This window comes from Hippichthys cyanospilos, chromosome 4, assembly GCF_059441005.1.
Source record: "Hippichthys cyanospilos isolate Australia breed blue-spotted pipefish chromosome 4, RoL_Hcya_1.0, whole genome shotgun sequence".
In the NCBI taxonomy this organism is placed as follows: Eukaryota; Metazoa; Chordata; class Actinopteri; order Syngnathiformes; family Syngnathidae; genus Hippichthys; species Hippichthys cyanospilos.
Window position 1 is genome coordinate 8402352 of NC_142372.1, and position 22126 is coordinate 8424477.

Here is a 22126-nt window from a genome sequence, read left to right on the forward strand (position 1 = left end):
AATTAACAATGATCGATTAATTACTGCCATACTTAAAGTGTTATGTTCTTTAATTGTGTTAATCTCATTTTAATCTCTCACTTCCTGCTTTGTGTATGATGATTAGGTCTTTTTTTATGCATTGGGTTTGTTGTCCTTGAATTGTTGGGGATTGGAAAACAAAGGTCAATGGCACCCTGGTGTGTACCATGGTTGGCTGTCATTACGTGATAAAATCCTAATGTGCGTGGGAGGGTAGAAGGAAGACATGAAAATTGAAAAATATGTTTGATGGATTGAGGTTTGATGAATGCTAAATTTACCTTTTAAAAATGCCCACAGTGTAACTTTATAAAGGTTAAGTGATATGCATTCTTTGTAATGCGCTTACTTACCACAAAAGGAGCTCATGTTTAGCCTACCACATAAATGCAAAGCACTCAGCTGCAACCGCAGGCACAGCTGACAATAGCAGCAAAGATGAAGCGTACAGAATGCACAATCAGAACATTTTGGAAAATGGGGAAAATAAAATGTGTTTCCAAACTTTTGACTGGTGCTGTAGTTACATTGGCAATCAAATTCCCGCATGTAAATGACATCTTGCTCAATGGAAATCAAATCTTAAGGGTATTTAAGACGCTTCCTTGTTGCTGTTTGATTTGCACGCGTGTAAATACGTATACAGCAGTGTCACGTCCTGTGTGTTTGCTGCACCTCATTACAGGAACTTGCGGGGAAGCGTTAATGAGGGGAGATGGGCACCGAGTGCCAGTGTGTGTGTGTGTGTGTGTGCGTGTGTGTGTGGAGACTACATGTTAGCCTGCGAGGGTCAAGGGATTACAAACATGTCTTGTTAAATTAGGCTGCTGTGACTGAGTTGAAGGGGACTCAGCTGTGGGAGAGGAACCTGGCTGGATTTGTGTGTTTCGTGATGAGGTGCAGACCAACTAGTTGAAGTATATCCCCTTCGTTGCCTTCACACGCTCTTTTTTTTTTTTTTCTAAAATGGCAAACGGGCTAAAAAAAAAGATCGACCGAGCAGAATGATTAATGGTCCTAAAGCAATAAAATGGTACAGCCATCAAAGACTTTAAATTCCAACTAATTTTCTATTTAAAAATATACTGACATGCTAGCTAACTAGGGAAGTTGAGCTACACCCACTCTATGGTACGATTCCTTTGGAAAGCATTAAAAAACACACTCAGAACAGAATAGTGTAATAATCAAAATGCATGGAGACAAACAGCTTTCAAAGTGATTTATGCTTCCCTGCACCCAAATGTTCTCAACAGTATCAACATTATTATTCACCTGTCTTCTGCTACACTTGAAGTATTGCATTATAACAACGGGGAAGATGCTACTTTAACTTACCAAGTCTTATACCCAGGTCGGTGTTGGCAAGTAATAATGCTAAGTAAGTCCTGCCAAAGGCCACTTTCGCATCAGAAATGGCTGATGATGAAAACATGTCCAATATATTGAACCCGATTGCCATTTTTAAGTGACAGAACAGTCTTTTTAGGTGCTACAGTACTTTTTTTTTTAACTGGCGACAAATGTACATACATTCAACATCTTCAAGAGATGTGCCCATGTTGATCTGATAGCAGCCATAGAAGAATAAATCATGCGTACATCAATGATTAGGGGTGTCCCGATCCAATTACAATGACATTGGACATCTGTCCAACATCAGCAAAAAAAACCTCTCAAATTATGTCAGTCATCCAAAATCACCAACATTAGCATGCATATACTATTACTCAAAGGCAGGAGTGGAGCATGGAATGGACTGCTGGTCCATTCCAGGCTGCACTCCTGCGTTTGATTAATTGATTTAGAATGTAGAGAAACTGAAAATTATGATTTTGCACTTCAAAAAGTATAATATATTTACTATTAGGGTTATTTCTCAAGTTTAGTATTGGTTCAGTCAAGTGCAATACATTCTCATGTTTGGAGTTGAATTTATGTAATCGAAATATTTGGAGCTCATATTCTCTAGGCTTCATTTTCAGTTTTATATTTGAAGTGAAAACCTTGTTTCGGGACACCCCTATTAATGATCATGCTGTTCATTTCTATTATCAGCGATAGCAACTGGATTTGTATTTTTTTTGTTTGATTGTTCCATGGTCCAAGTGGTACATGGCACTACATGCAAGCTGCAGTTTACCCAAGTGGAATCGAATGCAAGTAGACTTCCTACCGAGGAGTCTTGTTGTCTTCAATTTAAATTTAGAGGTTGAACCAAAGTTTGTAGCACACCAATGACCCAGATGACTGATGACAACAATCTCAACCCGTGGTTCATGAAAGTTCTACATTTTGAACATAAAAAAAGGCAACATCTTGCCTTGCATCTGACTGTTCTGTTAAGTCGCACACTCGCGCCACATGAACAGTCGCCCACATTCAGGAAGAACGAAACCACACGGGCATCCGACACACGTTTAGCGGCATGATTTTGGAAGACAAAGTGAGTTTGTTGGGACACACATGTTGCAGTAATCTCCACGTTGAAATGGAGGCCAGCTCACTTGCGCCCCTCTTGGCCCTGCTTTCAGAAACATTATTGTTACTGTTATTAATATTAGGTGATATAAAATAAGGGGTCAAAAGGTGATTATAACTTACTGGAAGTCCTTTTTGGTATCCTAAATTTTTTTCATCATAAAGTTTCAAAAGGTATGCACACATACACATGATAAATAAGCACAGTCTATACATTTGAGAATCAACAATATGCGATCCCGTATAACATGTATAATTTTAGCAAAAATGTAGATCACTTTTGTTGAGACACACACAAAGCCTCGGATGCAGGTATTAGTGCATAGGTGCCTGCAGACAAAATGACTATGTGTATTGAACTGCCCTCTCCACATAAAGAAATGACGCTCGTTTAAATAGAGATCGTTTTCACACCCTCCTTGTTTAACGTATCACTTAAATATACCTCTACCTAGATATATGACGTATAAATAAGAGTAGGACAAAGCATAAAACAGTGTTACCTTGTAAAGTGTCTATTAAATCACAGCAAATTGAAGGTCAAATAAAAGGCTGAACACAGTGGCGTCTGATAAAAGAAAATGAAACCGATACCACACTTGAAAAAGTTTGTGCGTTTTCAGTCCAGAGGAGCGCAGGAGGGTGTGATCAATCCTCACAAATTGGAAGGAAGCTTTGAGCGGACAGTTTGAGTTTCCAGATCAGACGAATAGGCAGAGGATCCCCTCCGGAGCGAGGGGGTTCCAGGAGAGTGATGGGGGTGACCCGGAGAAAGTTGGATTGGCGGAGTCATGTGACCGGAAACTGAGCTACAGGGTTTAGATTTTAGAATGGGGGAGGAGAAGGGTGAAGGGTAATAACCTGTTTCCACAGAAGAACAAACTGTTTGGTGGCCTAAGGCCTGAGCCGCCTCCTGGGGAAGAGATGGTTGTGAGCTAGATAGCAGCTTTAGATCCTCAGAAAAGCGACCGGGTTGCGGATCTCTTCCTGCAGTGTGAGGATGTGAAGGAAGAGAGGACTGAGGCATGAAGAGGGAACTGTTGGATCCCGTGGTACTGGATAGGTCACTGAAGAGGAAAGTCCTGCTCGTCACAGGGCTTTGTATGGTTGGGCTCGGTGCCACCGGAGTAAGGCATGGCGAGACGTTGGCTGAACCGTACTGTGCCAGGGAAGCCAAGGCAGACCTCTCCAAAGACAATTGATGGGGAAGAAAACCTGACTGAAGACCTGCCAGGCTAAAATGACCAAGTGATGACGGTGAACTCTCAGTGTGCTGTTGACCGTTCTGCCCTTTGCTTGAAGATGGGGAGCCATGTGGAGGAGAGTGGAGAAGGTTCAAACCACTTGTAGTCCTGCCTCCTCCAGCAAATTGTTGCAAGGGAGTCACTTGAGGAGGCTTGAACGACGGTTGACTGTGGAGAAGCTGTCCTGGCATGGGCTTGGAAGAGCCAGTAGATATTGGGCTCTGACAGCGTGAAGAAGAAATAAATCCCTCTGTGTTGCCACCAGAGGCCCCCCCTGAAGGGCCACTTGCTTTATGGCCTCCTACTGTGTCCTCTATTGACCTGCTCTTGTGTGCCGCAATTCCCCCTCCCCCTGGCCCACTTGAACCTACCCCTACGTAGGTGGCTGCAGTTCCACTGGAAGCCCTTCCCAGCGATCCGTCTCCAGGATTTGATATCAGATAGTCACTGGAAACTCCAATGAGGGAACCTATGCCTACTCCTGCGGCCGAACCTCCGGAAGCCTTTGTTCCAACAGATGGGCGTCCCAACGATCCACTAGATGTCACTGCTCCTAGTGATTTTTCAGAAATTCCACATACTGACCCAGAGGAAGTCCTGCCTAATGACCCTGCAGCGGTTTTTGAGACCGGCAAATCTCCAGAGGTTTCCACTGCTGTCCCAACTGAAGCCCTCCCTAATGATCCTGCAGCAGTTATTGGTACTATTGATTCTAATGACGTTCTTTCCAAAGAACTGCCAGATGCCTTCCCTAATGAGCCACCTATCAATAATTCTCCAGAAGCCCTTCCTGTTGATGCAAGTGAGACTGCTTCCAAAGATCTCCTGGCTGAATCTGGTACTGACACACAGGTAACACCGCCTGAGACCCCTGCTGCCGGTCTGTCACAAGGCCCACCAGTTGATCCTTCGGAAAAAAAACCCAGTGATTCCCCTGAGATGCCCCCCACTGGCCCGCTGGAAGCTGCCCCAAGCCCAAAGAGTTTCAGCGAACTTATTTCCGTCGACGTGGCTGTATAGTCCTCACCAGCCCATCCACCATCCCCCCCACTGGCACCTTCAAAAGACCCTCCTACTGCTCCAGTTAGGGGCCAGTCTACACCGCCACAGGCGCCAGCTACACTTCCACTCATTCCCGACCCTGTGCTTCCACTTGTCGATGTCTGCTGGAAGAAATTAGACAAAGGCGGGGTGGTGGAACGAAAAGGCTGCTGATGCTGCGGTTGCGGGTGCAGTTGGGCCAAACTCGATGAGGGCGAACCAGATGGTGAGTATGGTCTGCGAGGAAGCGCTGAGGACCCACTCACCTTAAACCCTGACTTTGTCTCATTCAGTCCATTGTTGCCTCCACTTCCTGAACCCTGTTGGCTAGAGCTAGTTGCCCCTGAACCTGATGCTACATGCTGAGCCTGAAAAGAGGCCAGTAAGGACATGTCCACGCCAGTGCGTCTTTTTGAAGGGGTGCTAGCGGGGGAATCTCCAGCAGACCCAGTAGCTGGCGAAGCTTGACCAAAAGCAAACTTTTTTTGCCGACTGGGGGGATCTTTTAGGGACCCCAGCACAGAAACCGGGGGCCTGAAGAGAGTCGGTGGAAGGTGGGGATGGTGTGTGAGAGCGATGGCGACTGAGGTGGTGGCGGCGGCTGCCTGGAGAGGCGCCTGGATTAGTGGGGCCCAGATGACAGGGGTTGGCGAGGGTGGCGACTGGGGAGGGGCGTTTTGTAGGAGGTGGGCACAGTGGGCCATGTCCCTATCGTGCTGCACTATTTGTTGGATGATTTCATTCTCCTGGTAGTTGAGGACACCCGAGCTAAGGTCGTGCTGCACTTTATGCTGCAGGATGGAGTTTTTCTTGCCTATGAAAGCATGCAGAGGAACAGACACACAAACAGGCAGTGACGGGAGGAAGAAAGGGAGGAAAGAAAAAACAAGAATGAGCATATCTTGTCAACAGATAGTGCTCAGCTGACATTTTTGGTGTACTTGAGCGACAACCTTATTTAAGGGCAATTCTCGCTTGTGGAAGCTACTACAAAAAGAGTAGAGGAATCACAGCAAAATGCTCAGCAAAAAGATAACACTGAAATTGCAGAATGCAATGGGGAAGAGAAAAAGAGTGGAGACAAAGAAAACAATAAATGACAGGTGGGAGACAACTACCCAGAGAGGGGAACTCTGAGAGCATGACAGCTTTGAGGCAGAGGCTGACTGTAAGATTCCATAGTAACGTAGGGACAACATACAAACTCTGATGCAAGCGAATGCATATTATGTAGGGGTGGGGGCTTTTGGACAAAATGGGATAAATATGAAGTCAATGAAGCATTACAAATTTGTAATTTGCTACATGAATTTACTTGAATGAGTTTTAATGAAAGAAAATGTGTATATGTAATTAGAAACATATTTATTGAACACATTCATTCTATTGATGTAAGCATTTAGTCCAAATGGGAATTGACTGTCAATGTTTCATTCATTTCCTTTGTGATTTTCAGAATGGTTCCACAAATAAGGTACTTGATGGCTTAAATGAATGAATGAATGAATTAATTAATGAATACATCTGTGACTGATCATCAGAAGTAAAGTTGTGTAAATAGATAGACAGATGAAGAAAAAAGTAAATAAATGAATAACATTCTAGTATTATTTATTCCAAGAGGTCAATTAAATACAATTAAAAACATTAATAAATGTAAATCAGGCTGCAGCCTTCATTTACAATAATTATGTTATTAAATTCAGTTAATATTTGAATGTTTATGACAAAATAAGATTTTCCTTTTAATAATTTTTGCATCATAAAAATATACAATGGAAAATTTTGTCAGCCATTCGATTTGAGACATACTATTAAAAAACAGCATTACCTTTCAAAGTAAAGAAACAAAACAAAACATTTTTAGCTATGTTAAAGCAATTGTTCTGAGGTTTTACTTGATTTAGAATCGTTTTTGTCTGACCGGCTCCTTTCTTGACGGCAGGCATGTCAAGGGTAAACAAGGTCAAAGAGGCAAGTTGACTCCACCCCCCCTGAGAAACTGCACAAAACTCTGACCTCTAAGTCCATTAGCCATAGTTGAGTGGTGACAGGGTCAATTCGCAGGCCTGCCATTCTCAATTCTAGCCCGAGTAACCCCGAGATATTCCAAATGCAATTAGACGCAGCTCAATCCGTCTGTTCTGACCGGTGGGGGCTATACGCGGCGGAGGTCCTTCCTCTGAGGACGACCCTCCATCCACCTGCTTGCTAATCGCTCTCAAAACCTCTAATCAGATTGCACAAGTCCATCAACAGAGTCATTAATTTGTGCGTCAGCGTTATATGGTACGCCAGTGACTTTATTAAGGGAGAGAGGGATGTACAGGCAGAAAGAACAGCCGTACACCAGAGACCATCTGTGAGATCACTATCTGCCCAACATATATTTTCAAAGCCGCCATTTGCTACAAAAGAGTCTCCCCCACAAGAAACGTCTCTGTCCTCCTAGCTAAACATAGTCGAGGATAAAACAGAGCGGGCGAGCGATGGCTGAGTGATGATATGGACGTGCCTCTCATTGTGAATATTTTATTTGCACAGGGCTTTGAGTAGACTGATGGATATGCTAAGAATATCAATTGTCTGCATTGGGGATCAAACAGGGACTTCGTAGTGTGTATATATTCAACTGCTTTGACCAAAGTTTTCAACGGCAGGGCTGAGTACTCAAAAGCGATGGATGGATGGATGGATGGATGGATGGATGGTCAGGCAGGTTACTATTGTAACTAAACAAGTGAGCATTTAATTGTAATGCCTGTTAATATGATGCTATAGCTATGTAAAAAGGCATTATTTGTTTTATGGAAATGTTAGAATTTCCCATGACAGACTTGCTGATTGTCCATGCCACACTGAGAATGATTTGAAAACGATACATTAAACTGATGAGGACTATATGATATCATATTGTGATTTAAGCTTAGGTTTGTGGAGTAAGAAACACATCCTTACCTATCCTGTCCAGTCTGTCGAGGGCAACTGTCTCAAAGGCCCGTCGCATCATAGGGTACTCCTCTAGGACCTCGTTGAAGTTGTCCACTGACAGCGAGTAGAGACGGCAGTACGTGTCGGCTCGCACGCTGGCTGTACGTCTACCACGAGTTAGCAAACAAATCTCTGAAGTGAAAGAAAAAAGAAAGCAAAAAAATCATGACATTCACAAAGTCATTAGTATATCTTCATTAGCTGCTTACATGCCAAGGCCCCACCCACACCAAGCGCAGATGCACAACACAATCAAAACTTTGCTGCAAAATGTTATGTTACCGGCAACAAAAGCGCAATTTCCCTTAAATAGTGAGGTCTACCCGGCGTCATCTGCCATAGCTGCTGAAGAGACTAATGGTCCATTTAACAGGTTTGCACTACTGTAATACGGAGCTCCTGCACTCAGTTTGTGCATCTGTCTGTACAATGTGCGGTTACATGTATGCATGTGTGTGAGTGTGCCTGCCATGTCTGCACAGAATGAGTATGCGTGCATGCTCGTGCCGCTGTGAGCATGTTTTATTCATGAGAGCTTTTCGGTCTAAGTGGGGGTGATAACAGGGCTATATATTCTATATATATGCATATGCGGATATGAAAGCACCTAGCAGGATGCCGTAGATGCTAACTTTTGGGTAATTTCTTTGTATTCTGTGTGTGTAGGCGTGTGAGTGTCCATTTCATCCAATAGCTCTTTAGCGCTCATCTCCTTTCCTGCTGTCACACTCTCTATTCTCAGAAAGCCATTTTCCGTTTATCCCCTTCATATTCCGCATGTTGGCAAACACGTACTCACATAGATGGATCCCTGGTGCGCATGAGGCCACGTCTCTTTTAATCAATAAAAACATTTGCACCGCCGGCTGTTTACGTTTGGCTACGAGGGTATGATGGCGGCGCGTGAGAACACGAGCGCGAGATGAAGCGCGATGACGAGGCTGCGTTAAAGGCTGGTAACAATCACGGCCCATCGCATCAGCACTCCTCACCGCCACGACCCACTTTGCTGAGAAAAAGGCCGTAGGGGTCCCGCATTTACTTTCTCACCTGCATTGCTTCATATCTCAAGTAATTTGATTAATTTTAGTGCTTTGCAAGCCTGCATCACAGTGTCGGAGGTCTGAGATTTGTGAAGGTAGCGCGACAAAGCTAAATTTGCAATAAAATCACAAAAAAAACGCCAAACATTCGTATGAGAAACCGCTTCTTGAGCTGACGTAGTCTTAGACTGCTGAGCAAAGGTGTTCATTAAATTCTGTGCGTAAGTTTAGAACTTCATCTGTCCTTTAAAATGCATACTTCTTCAATAGACAACATCTATCAACCATTTACTTTAAAAGTAAACCAGACTCAAGACGGTTGACACAAGATGAAAACCAGTTGTTCTTACTACATAATCAGTCAACATAGTCAAACCACAAACTGTGATACCTATGCAAAAGAGAATATGCTTTACCAGTTCAAATGCCAAAATGTTTTTTTTTTTAAATCTGGCACAGGTGATATGTGTGATGTACAACCCCCCAAAAATTAGGGTCTTGCACTAAAGCACATACCTTCACCAATATTTATGAATTATGCCAGACCGTAGAGGTTTCCTATAAAATAGTATAGGAAAAAGTAACAAAAATACTGTACAACTGTAGTTGGGTGGAGTACTTGCATCTCCAAAATTATCTCTTTTGCGGACCCCCAAAAATGGGCATTTTTGTATGGTATAATAATAATAATAATAATAACAACAATAATAATAATAATAATAATAATAACAATAATAATAATAATAATTGTTTTTCTATTGGGAGAGTAAAATGAAAAAAAAACCACTTTGACCATTTGCATATAGGTTCCTTGATTTATTGATTTATTTGATTTATTATATTTATTTTTACCAGTCCAGGTCACCTTCTAGCTCACCTTCAATTGCAATGAGGAAAATGGATAGGTGTATGGTCTGCCATAAATTGAACAAAAATTGAAATTGGTGTGAGAATTAGATTTCTATTGGGAAGAGTACCATATTTGGCAATTAAAATGGATTCAAATTGGAACTTGAACATCTCAACATCAGCTAGTAGAACAGGAATTGTCCTTGTCTCTCGGCCAAGATTTTTTTTTTTTTTTTTTTTATCAAGCTTTCATGATTGAAAGGCTTGTGACATTGGCTGTCACCCACTCAAGGGTGTAACCCTCCTCTTGCTCCAAATCAGCTGGGAAATGCTCTAAGCGCCCCGCCAAGCCTCATGAGGATAAGTGCTACAGAAAAAGGATGGACGATGTAGGGTACAAAACAGAATCTGCCGGTGCTGAATCTTGATCATAGCGTACAGATTACGAAATCCTAAAACGTGATGGGGTGCAAAGTAGTTCTGAGAATATATGATGGACAGTGAAGGCAGAATCGGAGTGAGGAACATGAAGTGCATATGAAAGGAGGAGATGGCTGAGCAGAGCATGGACAAGTGGAGAAGACAGCTGTGAATAGGCGAGTATAAAAATACCCCGGTGTGTGTGCGCGTTGCGTGCACTGTAAGTGGTTGCTAGCGGGGCAGCCCTGGCTGTAGCTGCACCGGCAGCAGCAGCGCTCCGGTAATCCCCTCTGGAGAGGAGCACCGCTGCGCTGTATTAAATCCTCTTGTCCTGTGGCTTTCTAGATGAAGCCGGCAGGGCCAAGATGAGCTGCTAGGGCTGCAGGCAGTCAGCCCTCTGGCCTCGCGAACGTGTCTTTGCACACGAGTCAAGATCACACACTTAGCGGGGCCGAGAGCGCGGGGGGGGGGAGAGCAAAGAATTATCTTGGGAGCCATAGCACGCCCGCTCAAGACGAAACAATAAGATACCACAGAGCGGGGCTACTGTCCTGAAACAGGGTGCAAAATAGGATCAACCCTTACTTGCAATAAAAACAAAAAGGCTACAATAGGAAACTGAATTTCTCGTGGCAGTATGATGTCTGGGCTGGATTGACAATCTAGCATTCAGGGCAGATGCGAGTGGGCCGGCATTTTTTGGGCCTGATGTGGTGCAATGTAATTGCAAGTCCACTCATCCATTTACATTATACATAGTTTTAAATTGATTTCACTTCACAAGCATCGGCCTTCCGGACAGAAATATCAAGTGCAATTTGGCCCATGATTAAACTGGGTTTGACATCCTTTTTAGAGCTTCAATGATTAATAGGCAACAAATCAATTATCAAGTGAATCAATAGTAGTTTTTGTTAATCGATTCATCGTTTCAAGACATAATTGAATATACAGTATATTTGCTCGAATCATAATCTCTATCAAAGTGTATTCTCTCAGCAATAAGTATACAGGTTCTGTAGTCATCCATGTACACAGTTACAAATACTAGTTTGTTTTGGAAAGACGTGATCAACATCATTGCCCTTTTATTTGACATGTTAAAGGTAAAACCTTTGAAAATGCTTTTCAATAAACACATGGAAATTAAACCTTTTTTTTTGTTTAAATTCAATTCATTGACCATTTGACAAAACAATGGATAGCTTGTATTATCATATGGTCTTGTTTCATGAAAATAGTCAAAACACAGCATGGAAAATGTTTTAAAATATATTCTAATCAAATGTAAACAGGTAAAATAAAGGTTAAGGTCTTGCATGATGGTTTTCATTTGGGCTGTTATCAAATCCTTTTTGAAGCCATTCACCATTTTCATTTTTAAGTAGCTTGAATGTAAGTTGAATTTGTTTAAAAATAATATACAAAGGTTGATGCTGTCTACATTTTATTACATTTATTTCCTGAAGTAAACTTGAGTGGGGCTGCCAGTTAGCTACAATGAGGTCAATAACTTCCTGTTCTTCTTCACTGTTGTTCTTCTTCCGTTTCTTGATGAGCAGACTGGGCATGTTTCATGCTTGTCTCAAGTCGACTCAACAGACTTGGTTAAGCCCCCCCCCCCACTAGCACCACTATTAATTTGTAAATCAAATCCATTTGATCAAAAGTGGAAGAAAAAAAAATCAAAACATCACTGCAGTGTTCACCTCTCAGTGGCTTCTGCGGATGTTTTTATGAGTTATGATCCGTAGATTTATGAATGAAGCTACTGCCATTGCTTACTCACATGCTTACTTGTGACTCATCGCAGCGCTCTCAAAATAGGGACAAAGCCCGGTTCAATGTCGATGCCTGCGTTTTCGTCTGCCATCGTCTTCTTTTTCCATCCTCATCCACAACCGTATATTTCTGTGCGGTCTGGAGCAACAATGAGATGACTCGTAATCATCTCCCAAGCGTCATTTGGGGCTGCGACAGCTCCAATGAACACCACACCAGTCGCAATACAAGATAACCGGCTGTAGATTAAACATCTCATTACACGTGATATCGTCCAATGTGAAGCGGCGTTTAGAGAGTGGTTAAAAAGGAAGAAATTCTCCTCAGATGAGGGGGGAAAATGAATGTGGCGACGCAATGAATTTTCCCATCGTGTCTGCTGGTGTATCTGGCCCGGCGGAGATATTCGCCCGCCAATGTGTTTGGCGGAAGGCCAATCTTTTTCTTCCACACTTGCGAGACAAAGCATTCATCAAAATTGAATGACACCAAGGAAAATTGGATCTTGCTCGATGAAAAAAAAAAAAAAAAAGAGAATCTGAGACAGAATGTTCCCTGACCTTGGTGAGAACATACCAAGGTCACAGCTATCCATTAGTGTCTACTCCTGCACATTCACCAAGGTGAAGGGTGGGGGCGATATAGATTAATAGTAATAGTTATATGCAAATAGCAATGGTGATTGTTTTCTTAAGTGCAGATGGTGTGGGAGGTGTCTTTTACTGTAGGAAGGAAGGAAGGAAGGAAGGTTATTATTTCAGTTATTTTAAGATACTAAGTCTATCAGAGTGTAAATGCAAATGTTTGCTTGAGTGATTGATTGATAGATGGAGCATATGAACAAAAACTTCATCAAAACAAACCAAACAAAAAGATGGGATCAATACATAATTATGAAGTACAACTATATGTTCAAAAGAGGAGGAAGAAGTTCACAACTTATCTAGTCCTATCCCCTTGTTCTCTATCATTAAAAGAAAAATATTTGGACAGTAAATGTAAAAGTGAATAATACATATAGTATACGGCCCAAATAAAGATATAAAAGATGTATCTATGATTGATGGAAGTGAAGAATGAAGGAATTGTAGTTCAGACCAAACTATTAAAGGCCTGAGACCTGTAGTGACATATTTTATTTCAAGAAGATAGCCCATGTAACACATTGTGTGTTTTATCTTTCAATAACTTTTCTCTTAATTTGTAAATAAAAATTAAAGTTAGATTTGCTGATAATTGTCAACCACCTGCTAAAATCATAAATACTCAATAAAGTGCCTCGAGCCCCAGAGGTAGGTGTCCCACAATTTGAGAACCGCTGGTCTAAAAAATAAAATGTCTGTAGGTGCACCATACTTCGTCCAAACTGGTTTTAACTAGTCTAAACTAAGCATTTAAAAGGTACTTTGGATGGGAAAATGCCATCTGAAAGACTTTACAGGTTTTGGTAGATGGATAAATAGATAAAATCAGCCACATTTTAAAAGCACCAAACCACAAGAGAAAACAGCAAGCCTTCGCTCAATGTATTCTAAAATATTCACCTTAAATCAAGTCAACAATCTTGGCATCCAATTAAACTGCACCATGTGACCCACTAAGCGACCAAATTCAAATGACCAAGATGACCACGTTGCAGCCGAAAAGAGATGAGGACGTTGCACCATCTGTTTGAAGGAAAAAGTCTGGAACGCCTACTCCCCATCCAACTGATTTTGCCAGTTTGCATGTTTCTGCGAATAAACACAATCTGGATTTTCTCCCTCACCTGAGATCCAGTCAACCCACAACATACTCCGCGCTCAGTGTGTCATTCATGACAGGGCTACATGCTCTGCGGACAAACAATGCTCCCTCCGTCATTGTTTATCGACTTTCTCTTGACTGCATCCGCTCTGGAGGCGGGGAGGAAAAAAAGCAGCGCAAAAGTCAGTCAATAAAGCTGTCTCTTCGAGAGGTAAGGCACTCGCCACACAGGCGGAACACATTCGTGACATACTCTAGTCTACAACATACAACATTGCTGTTTTTGCCATTTTAGATACTCAAAGATAAGAAAGCGGCCGTGATGCATGGTACGTGCGTCTGCTCATCAACGTACACAAACAATTGCTAAGAAGAAAGTACAGTATAAGTCAAAAGTTGGAAAACAGTTTGAAGTTTAAATCCTCTCAAACACATTATGAGGTCAAGAAAATCAAGCTAATTGACTTGATAATACCTAGATGTGAACTAAAAGACGATTCATGTATTCCTTGTGAAATATGCTTTTAGACAAGTACCACTTAGCAAAGCATTTTTGGGTTAAAAAACTTAAAACATGCCATCGGTGTCTGATTTATTGAAATTTAGAACCCTTAAAACTTTATTTATGTATTGGTCAACAAACAAAATAATCAACAAAAAGTGTCCTCTTTTGGATCAAAGAAAAGATCTGTTATCAAAAAGAAATAACATATTTGTTGATAAATAAGTATCCACAAAAAATAATCAACATTAAGTCTCAAACCTGTTTTCAAAAATAAATAATTATAAATAAATATTTGTCCACAGAAACATTAAATACGAAGCGTCATGTTTTGGGATTAGAGATAAGATCAAAAAAGATTAAAAAAAAAAATACATCATTACCTTAATTATAAACACAAAACTAATAGGGATGGGTTGAGACTGTCTTTTCCATTTCCAAAAATCTGTGTTTGAATCTAGAGACAAAAATCTTTTTTTTGCTCATATTTTGCTGCTGCGGCTTATATACCGATGATCTTTATAGTCCGGAAAATACGGTATGTCTGCTTTATTTCCGGACGTGCACCATTTGGGGAGAAAGGCAAACACTGAGCTTGGACGGCTATGTTTTGCCACGCATGGTCGTGCATTCGATTGTGGCGTGCACCGCGGCCATCTTCTGTGCTCAGCGGCGTGCATGGAGGTGAATTAATGAGCGTGTGCATGTGCGCGGGGCTGCTTGGACTGTGATAAAGTGGCCCTTTCCAGCAGCTCTGGTCTGGCAAGGCTCACCTGGGCTCCAGCTCCCGCTTGTCAGCTCGGATCTACCTCCTACACATTGAAACGGCATCCTTCCACCTCAACGGCCATTGGACACGCTCCCCACCACCTACCACCTCCAATAAAAAGCAAGCATTGCGGTCTTCCTGATTTCCGCTAATTACAAGGTGACCAGATGTGGTTGCTTGAGCAGAACCGACAGAAAGCATTTTAGCAAGTGGGTGTGCTTTCTTTCTTTTTAAATCTGGCCTGCCTGCTTTGTCATTCTGTTGTGTCACTGGCTGTTTCCTGTTTGAAAAGTAATTTGGACATATTGTCATCTTCATTCAATGCAGGGATGAGGCTGCGAAGTAACAATAACAAAAAAAAAAAAAACAATTTCCAGTCTGTTAAATTGAGTTTTGTTTTTACAAAGAGAAAAACAACAACATATTTTTAAGTAATATTGTGCAGCACAACAAACACAACAAAAATAATGTCATAATTATTATGGTCTTTGATTTAAACTTTTTTTGTTAAAATTAGTTTAGTTAAACCATCCATATCATACGCAGTTATTGCTCAATCAGCAAGACTGATGAATATAAAGCATGCATCAGTTTGTTTGTTTTTTCTTTTTTCATCAAGTGTCAGTGAATTTGTAGGAACAGATCTATGATTTCTAATTCCCAGGTATGGTAAAAATGATTTTTTTTAAATATTGTTTGGTTTAAAAGAGATTTTTTTTTAATGTTTATACTGATATATTACAACACTGACAAATGAAAAAGTACACATTTTAAAATGCTTTGTTGTGATTGATACCAATATTAAATTCTTCAAAACGACTTACAGGACCTGATTTTTAAGTTCAAGACTATCTATTTAACTTTTTTGTTTTGTTTTGTTTTTTTTGGTGTTTTTGTTTTTAAATTTTTCCCCCCATTTGTTTTGTTGTTGTTATTTTGGTGGGGGTGGACTATGGACGAATAGAATAGAATAGAATAGAATAGAATAGAATAGAATAGAATAGAATAGAATACCTTTGTTTTCATTGCCTTGGTGAATAAATAACATTATTTTAAATGATCATACTGATTTTTAAATTCACTTGTAAATTTACTCACTGATTTTGCAGAGAAGCAAAATAATTGCTAAATTGCTGGTCTGTCACACCGGCTTAATTTTCTAACAAAAGGCGCAGAAAATATCGTTTTTAAGGATGAGAGTATGACTTAGTAAAATCCATATAAACAGAAAAACAGAAATGGTTAGCTCTCTGTCGTGGAAATAAAGCAAAACCACCATGCAAGAAAACACAAGACCTGGGGCACCAAGGAATAACAGCAGGCACTCTGAACCCGATGAGTCAAAATTTGAAATATCTGGCTCCAGCAGAAGGCACTTTGCTCGCCAGAGGGCTGGAGCGCTACAAATAAGAGGCCATGGCTGAGCATGGTGGACAATCTTGGCAGGTCTCAGGCTGCTTTGCTGCAGAAAAAAAGGAAAAGAAAAAAAAAGGGAGCCCGGGCAGTGCAAACACATCAAAGAATAGCATTGGGCTGGTGTTTGATCGATTCAGTTTGGAGGCCAAACATTAAGATGGAGTTTGAACTAGCTTCTAGGGAATCAGAAGACAAGAAGGCCTGCAGCAGAAGGTTTAGCCTCCAATGTCAACTGACCTCAACGTTATTGAGTCATTCTTGAATCACATGGTGAGGATTGATGATTTCCATGGGAGGGATCAAGTACTATTCACGGAAAAGTATCCTTTCGCAGAAGTATGTTAGATACCACTATTTTTTTCTGACATATACCAGGATGAATACTTGTTTTGATACAAAATCCCCAATCACCCCTTCCAAAACACAATGAAAGATACATTTAAAACCTGAACCAGTTATAGCAATTTTCTATTCCTGTAATTTCATATTTCTAGTTCCTGAATATAAAACAGCCACAAGTGAATGTTGTGAGTTCCGTTATGTTGGCACTGATAAGATAGCTTACATTAGTATTTAGAAATCACCTCATCCTAATTATGCAGTCACCACTGCATGTTGTATATGTAAAAGGGTGTAGCGATGTCTACTAAAGTAAATTGTTTACACATTCATCATTATAAAACTCATCTATATTTTACATTAAAATCAGGAGATTGCACTAAATGGAAAAGGGATCGAGCATAACATAAACACACACGTAAACATGCCTACAATTGCAAATAACCATTTTAAAGTGTAAATACTGTATAGTTAAAAAAAAAAAAAAGATCCCAAAATAAAAGTAAGTGATAATTAAAAAATATATGCATACATTGACAAACGATTACTAATGCTTTAATAATATAAGCACTGTCAATTAAAGGAGCTTGTCATTTTCAATACTTTCTTAAAGTGACACTGTGTAAGATTTAGAACGTGTTTCATTAAACATTAATAAATTAAATTATTATGAAAACAGGCCATTTATATTTTACATTAACTTTCAAAAATATGACTCAAACAGTTTCCAAAAAGGTTGGTGAATAAAAGATCACTCTTATTTGATCTTGCCTAATTGTTATTTAACTGTATGTTGACACTAAATAACACTATTTAATACTAAATAGCACCAAGTGAATAAAATAATTGTTAAATTAACTGCAGATAAAATTGTTTTAATACACTTTTATGCAAATAAAATCCACCTGTTCGATTAATCGAGGTAAAATTGATGGAAAATCGATTCCAAAAATAGTTGAAAGTGACAGCCCTAGTCCCAAGTCTATTTTTTTCTTTTTTAAATGAAAGAGATTCATTGACACGTGCAGTTTTTCTTTGCACTTGAGATGAAGCCTGCAATATGAGACGGTGAACGTTCTCAAATATTTGACAACTCCTTTATTGGATTCTATTAGATCGTGCAGGCGCAGCGCATGTGAAGGTGATGCTGCTGGAGAATAAATCATGCAAAATTCTTAAAAAATTCTTGTGGAAGATTACACCTGGCCTCACTGACCCACTGCAAGAGGGTGGCCATTTGTCAGCTCTAGAACTCCGCTTGGCACTCTGGGATTGAATGCCTATTAGTTCCCTACCTCCACGCTTCAGGAGAGATTACGTCGCAGGGAACTCTTCACTGCGAGCAAAATCGAAAAAGATGACACAGTCGTGCACTCAGCCCACTCACCATCACCGCTGTTCGGACTTTTTACGAACATCTCCCAATGAAGCAAATTAGCACTGCATTGAATGTTAACATGAATTTTTTGGATTGCAGGCAGATGCTGTTTTTAGGTCTTTTGGCTTGGTGGCACCCACTGGAGTTTTTTCAAACAAGTGCCTGAACCAGTTCTAATTAGCAACCTGGTGTTTGGGTTTGAATAATTCATGCATAAAAAACACAATGCATTCCTTTTTGTTTTGAAGCAGCAACTTCAGCATTATTTTCATGATTGGTTGTTAACCAAACCCTATGCATGTGATGTCAGGTTTAGTCATAAGCATATGGCACAATATTTTTTTAAAGGGATGAATTCTACATGGCAAATTTACTTATCAAATGAATAAGAACAAAATATTCACATTTTACTGCTGACATAGGCAAAATAAGTTTTGTGCCCTTTAATGTTTTGGTGTAAAGCAGCCATTTTAGAGTCATTTTGGCCATATTGAAGGGACTTTGACATTTTATCCAATTGCCGCCAGACTTATTACATATAATGGACAGATGAGTGATGCTCATTTTGCAATGTTTTAGAAAATAAACATTAAATTTTGGCATGCAAAATTCCATTTAAAATGACGATCTGACAATTTTGGATCACTATGTTCCTTTGAGGCATACTGTATATTGTGCATTGTTTTTCATCGGGAAGTGTCAATGGTCTATGTGTTTTTTTTTTTTTTATTTTCTCCTTATAAGTCCATGAATTTTCATCCTACAGAGTACAAATATTACTCTACTTTATTTATACTTTGTCAAAAGTGCATCCTTGTACATCCAAAACCCTCGCAATGCTTCATGAAAAACATCATTTCCAACACTAGATTGGTCAATAATTTGTAAAAACAATACCCATATTGTGTGAACTGAGTTGAGTTGTGGGAAAAAACAACATGAATTCTACAAAAATTGTGAGAAAAATGCATTCCCACGCAAGCAATATGAATTTGTCCCATTAATAATTTCTATAGAGGTGCCTCTGCCCCTCATGCCCACATGAAACCCACGAAAACTCAGACTCCTCCGTCCTCGCCATGCGGCACGTGGTGACATGTCACATCTTACTCCCAGAGCAAAAAGGAGACATCTCTGAGGTCCAATCAAAGGCAGCTATTTGAGAAGCACTTCCGCCTGGCATAGCACAAGGTCACCGAGCCCCACGCTCCACAATTACCGCAGCCGACAAAAGATGAAGCATAACGTCACACAATCAGGTTCTCGGGCTAGCCGCCGAGACGGGCAGCGGTGGAGATGCTGTTCAGATAAGTGTTCCAATACTGAGAGCAGAGGAGAGGATGATGGGGAAAGGGGGGGCGGGGGAGGCAGGGGTGTGTGCATGTTGTCTTCCTGAGCCCAGAGCAGCATCCAGAGAGCAGGCTTGGCAGCGTTTCATGTGTCCCTCGGCATTAGCGCTGCAGTCACATTACATTTCCCCCTTTCGGCGGGATCGCTGGGTGCCCAAGCCGACGCTCCCGTCCAGGACATGTCGTGTCCACTTTAGACATTAGAGCTCTCAGGCTCAAGCTTATCCAGCAGCCAACAAAGTGGAGCAGACTGCTGAGTACATAATTGCGTAAATAATTCAGAGTCTCGATGAATGAATGACTTACGCTAACATGCCTATGCTGACATGCCGATGTGCATTTTCACGCGGAATTTTCTGTAGCGTAAACCAAAAGGCTGGCTGACGCATTTTGGAAAAAAAAATGAAAAAGTGACATCCACAGCATCCAGTACTTTTGGAGAACAGAAGACTCCTTGGGACGAACACTATTTGTCAATAGCAGTAAAATTTGTTGATCTTTTTGCAATACTTTTCCTTTTAAGTAAGTATTACTTTGACCTATCAGTGGATACGGCTACATTTTTTAAAAGTTACAGGCCCTTACAGTTTTAGTTGGGCGCTAAAACTGTAGAGACAAAAGGAGAGACAAAGAAAAATCATATATATATATATATATATATATATATATATATATATATATATATATATATATATATATATATATATATATATATATATATATATATATATATATATATATATATATATAAACAGTTGAGGATAAAAGAGTGTACAGTTGGTTTAGTGAAGATCCAAATTGTATTTACTCAGCCTTGGTGGAGGTCTGCTCGCTCCAGAATGCCATTTTAGTTACCGTCCAATTCCCACTTGATCGGATAGTGACAGTCACAGCAAAATGTGTGTGTGCCACGTACTCCCTGTGCTGATCCCGCCAATTAATTTCATGAATGACTAACCCGTGTTTGGTAACAAACTCCCTGTGGCTTAGGGCTTACCTCAGTAGCCTCCCTTCTCCTCGCCCTTCGTAACCCCCCACCCCCTACCACATAGGAGAGGAAATGCCAGAAATAGACAATGTGGGAGTCAAAAGCATAAAAGTGTGGGCTAAGGATTGCAGATCCAAGACTTCAGATTAGAGCAAAGCAAGTGAGTTTGTGTTTAGGGTTTACAGTGTCACATGAATTAAGTATACTCAGTATCAACTGTCAAAGTTAGTGCTTACCAAGACTGTTTTTAGGATAGTAAAATTTACTACGACTATTTACTACTTTTTATTCTCAGACTTAACACTATATTTTCCTATTAAATGTAAACAATTTAACAATTATTTAAAAGTTTTTTACATGGATGCAACTTCTTAAAACATATATTTTAAAATTTCATGTACTCCCTGGAGTGCCTTGATGGTCGCCCCACAGGTAAGGTGGCCAATGGGGAGAATAGAACTGCAAACAACCCCAATAAATAAATAAATAGAACACAAGAAACATAAAAAAAATCACAAAAATGATAGAGACGGAACAAAATAATAGCAAAAAAAATTAAAGCAGCTGCAAACGAAAAATGCAAAAAGAGTAAAAGAAAGTATCACATTTGTTGCATTTGTCGCTCCAATTTTTTATGTTTAATTTTTTTATTAGCATAGTTTTTTGTTTGTTTGTTTGCCTCATTCTTATATTTGTTGAATTTTACCAGTTACAGTGTGTTAGCATAGCGAACAGCTGGCCTTTACTGTAGCTCGACAAAGTCTAAGCAAAAGTAACTCACTGCTTATTAGGACTACATTAAACAAAACTAAAGTAAAAGTAATGACAGCTGCAGACCAATATAATATTGTTCAATATTTACGATCGTAAATCTTCCTGAGTGAGATCAAGACGGCGGTAGGACAATTGTTAAATGTATTTATCTCGTTTCAGGAAGCAACGCTCGCCCAGTAGAACATAAATAAAGGAACAAATGGTTGGGTTGAGTGTTTGCATAGTTACCAAGTCAAGCCTCGTATCATTTTTTTTCCGTGCTGTGGTGTTTGTGTGCTCTTTTGGTCATCTTGAGTACACCATATAAAGTAAAAGCAAATAAGAGCGCACATGTTTTTCTCTTCTAATGTGTCTCTCACATTTTAATGTGTTCTTTCATGTTTTAAAATTTTATTTAGATGTTTAAAAATTGCTATGTGTGGACCTTGCTCCAGGCATTCATTTTAGCATCAGCGTTCATGCTGTAACACAGACGGATACATTACCAAGATTAATGTTTGCAGGAACTATAAAGGCGCAACATTGACTTGACTTTGAACTATAGCTTCGATGAGGACGATGCGAAGGGAGAGAACATCTTTTGGTCTCACAAAGAGACTGGACCATGTTTACTGAGAATGTTGATTAGTTTTTTTTTCTCTGCATGTACCGAGAAAGAAAGAGGGAGCAAGAGATTGCCTGCCATCTTTTCATTATTTTTCTGGAACCCCCCAGCGAGAGGGCACGCAGACGAACTTGAGCAGCCAAGGCGTAATTAAACTTCCGCAAGTTGGGTCGCGAGTGCTGTTACAAACGCCTCGCCGCCATTTCTCATTACTTAACAGCGGTGTCTAAATGATATGCAGTGGCCGGGCAAATGAATTGGTATTTGGTGAGGGCAAGATGGCGGCCATGTCGCCCCGTGCGTATCATGCGCCGCAGAAAATGTGACCCCGATGAAGAAGTCTACTTAAGTGCAAAACGACCTTGGCAAACTTCCAGTGTGTATTCCCT

At 40.4% G+C, this 22126-nt stretch overlaps 1 protein-coding gene across 1 annotated transcript in view; it reads right to left on the reverse strand.

Annotated features, from left to right (window-relative positions):
• Nucleotides 1–1229: 1229 nt before the first annotated feature.
• The window catches only part of hcn4 (hyperpolarization activated cyclic nucleotide-gated potassium channel 4), an 85020-nt gene continuing 64123 nt past the window's right edge, over nt 1230–22126 (reverse strand). The window contains exons 7-8 of the mRNA XM_088413269.1: nt 7746–7910; nt 1230–5601 (exon numbers count right to left, since the gene is read on the reverse strand). Of these exons, the coding sequence (XP_088269395.1) occupies nt 3158–5601; nt 7746–7910 (2609 nt within the window). The 3' untranslated portion in view covers nt 1230–3157. The remainder of the gene's footprint in view (nt 5602–7745; nt 7911–22126) is intronic.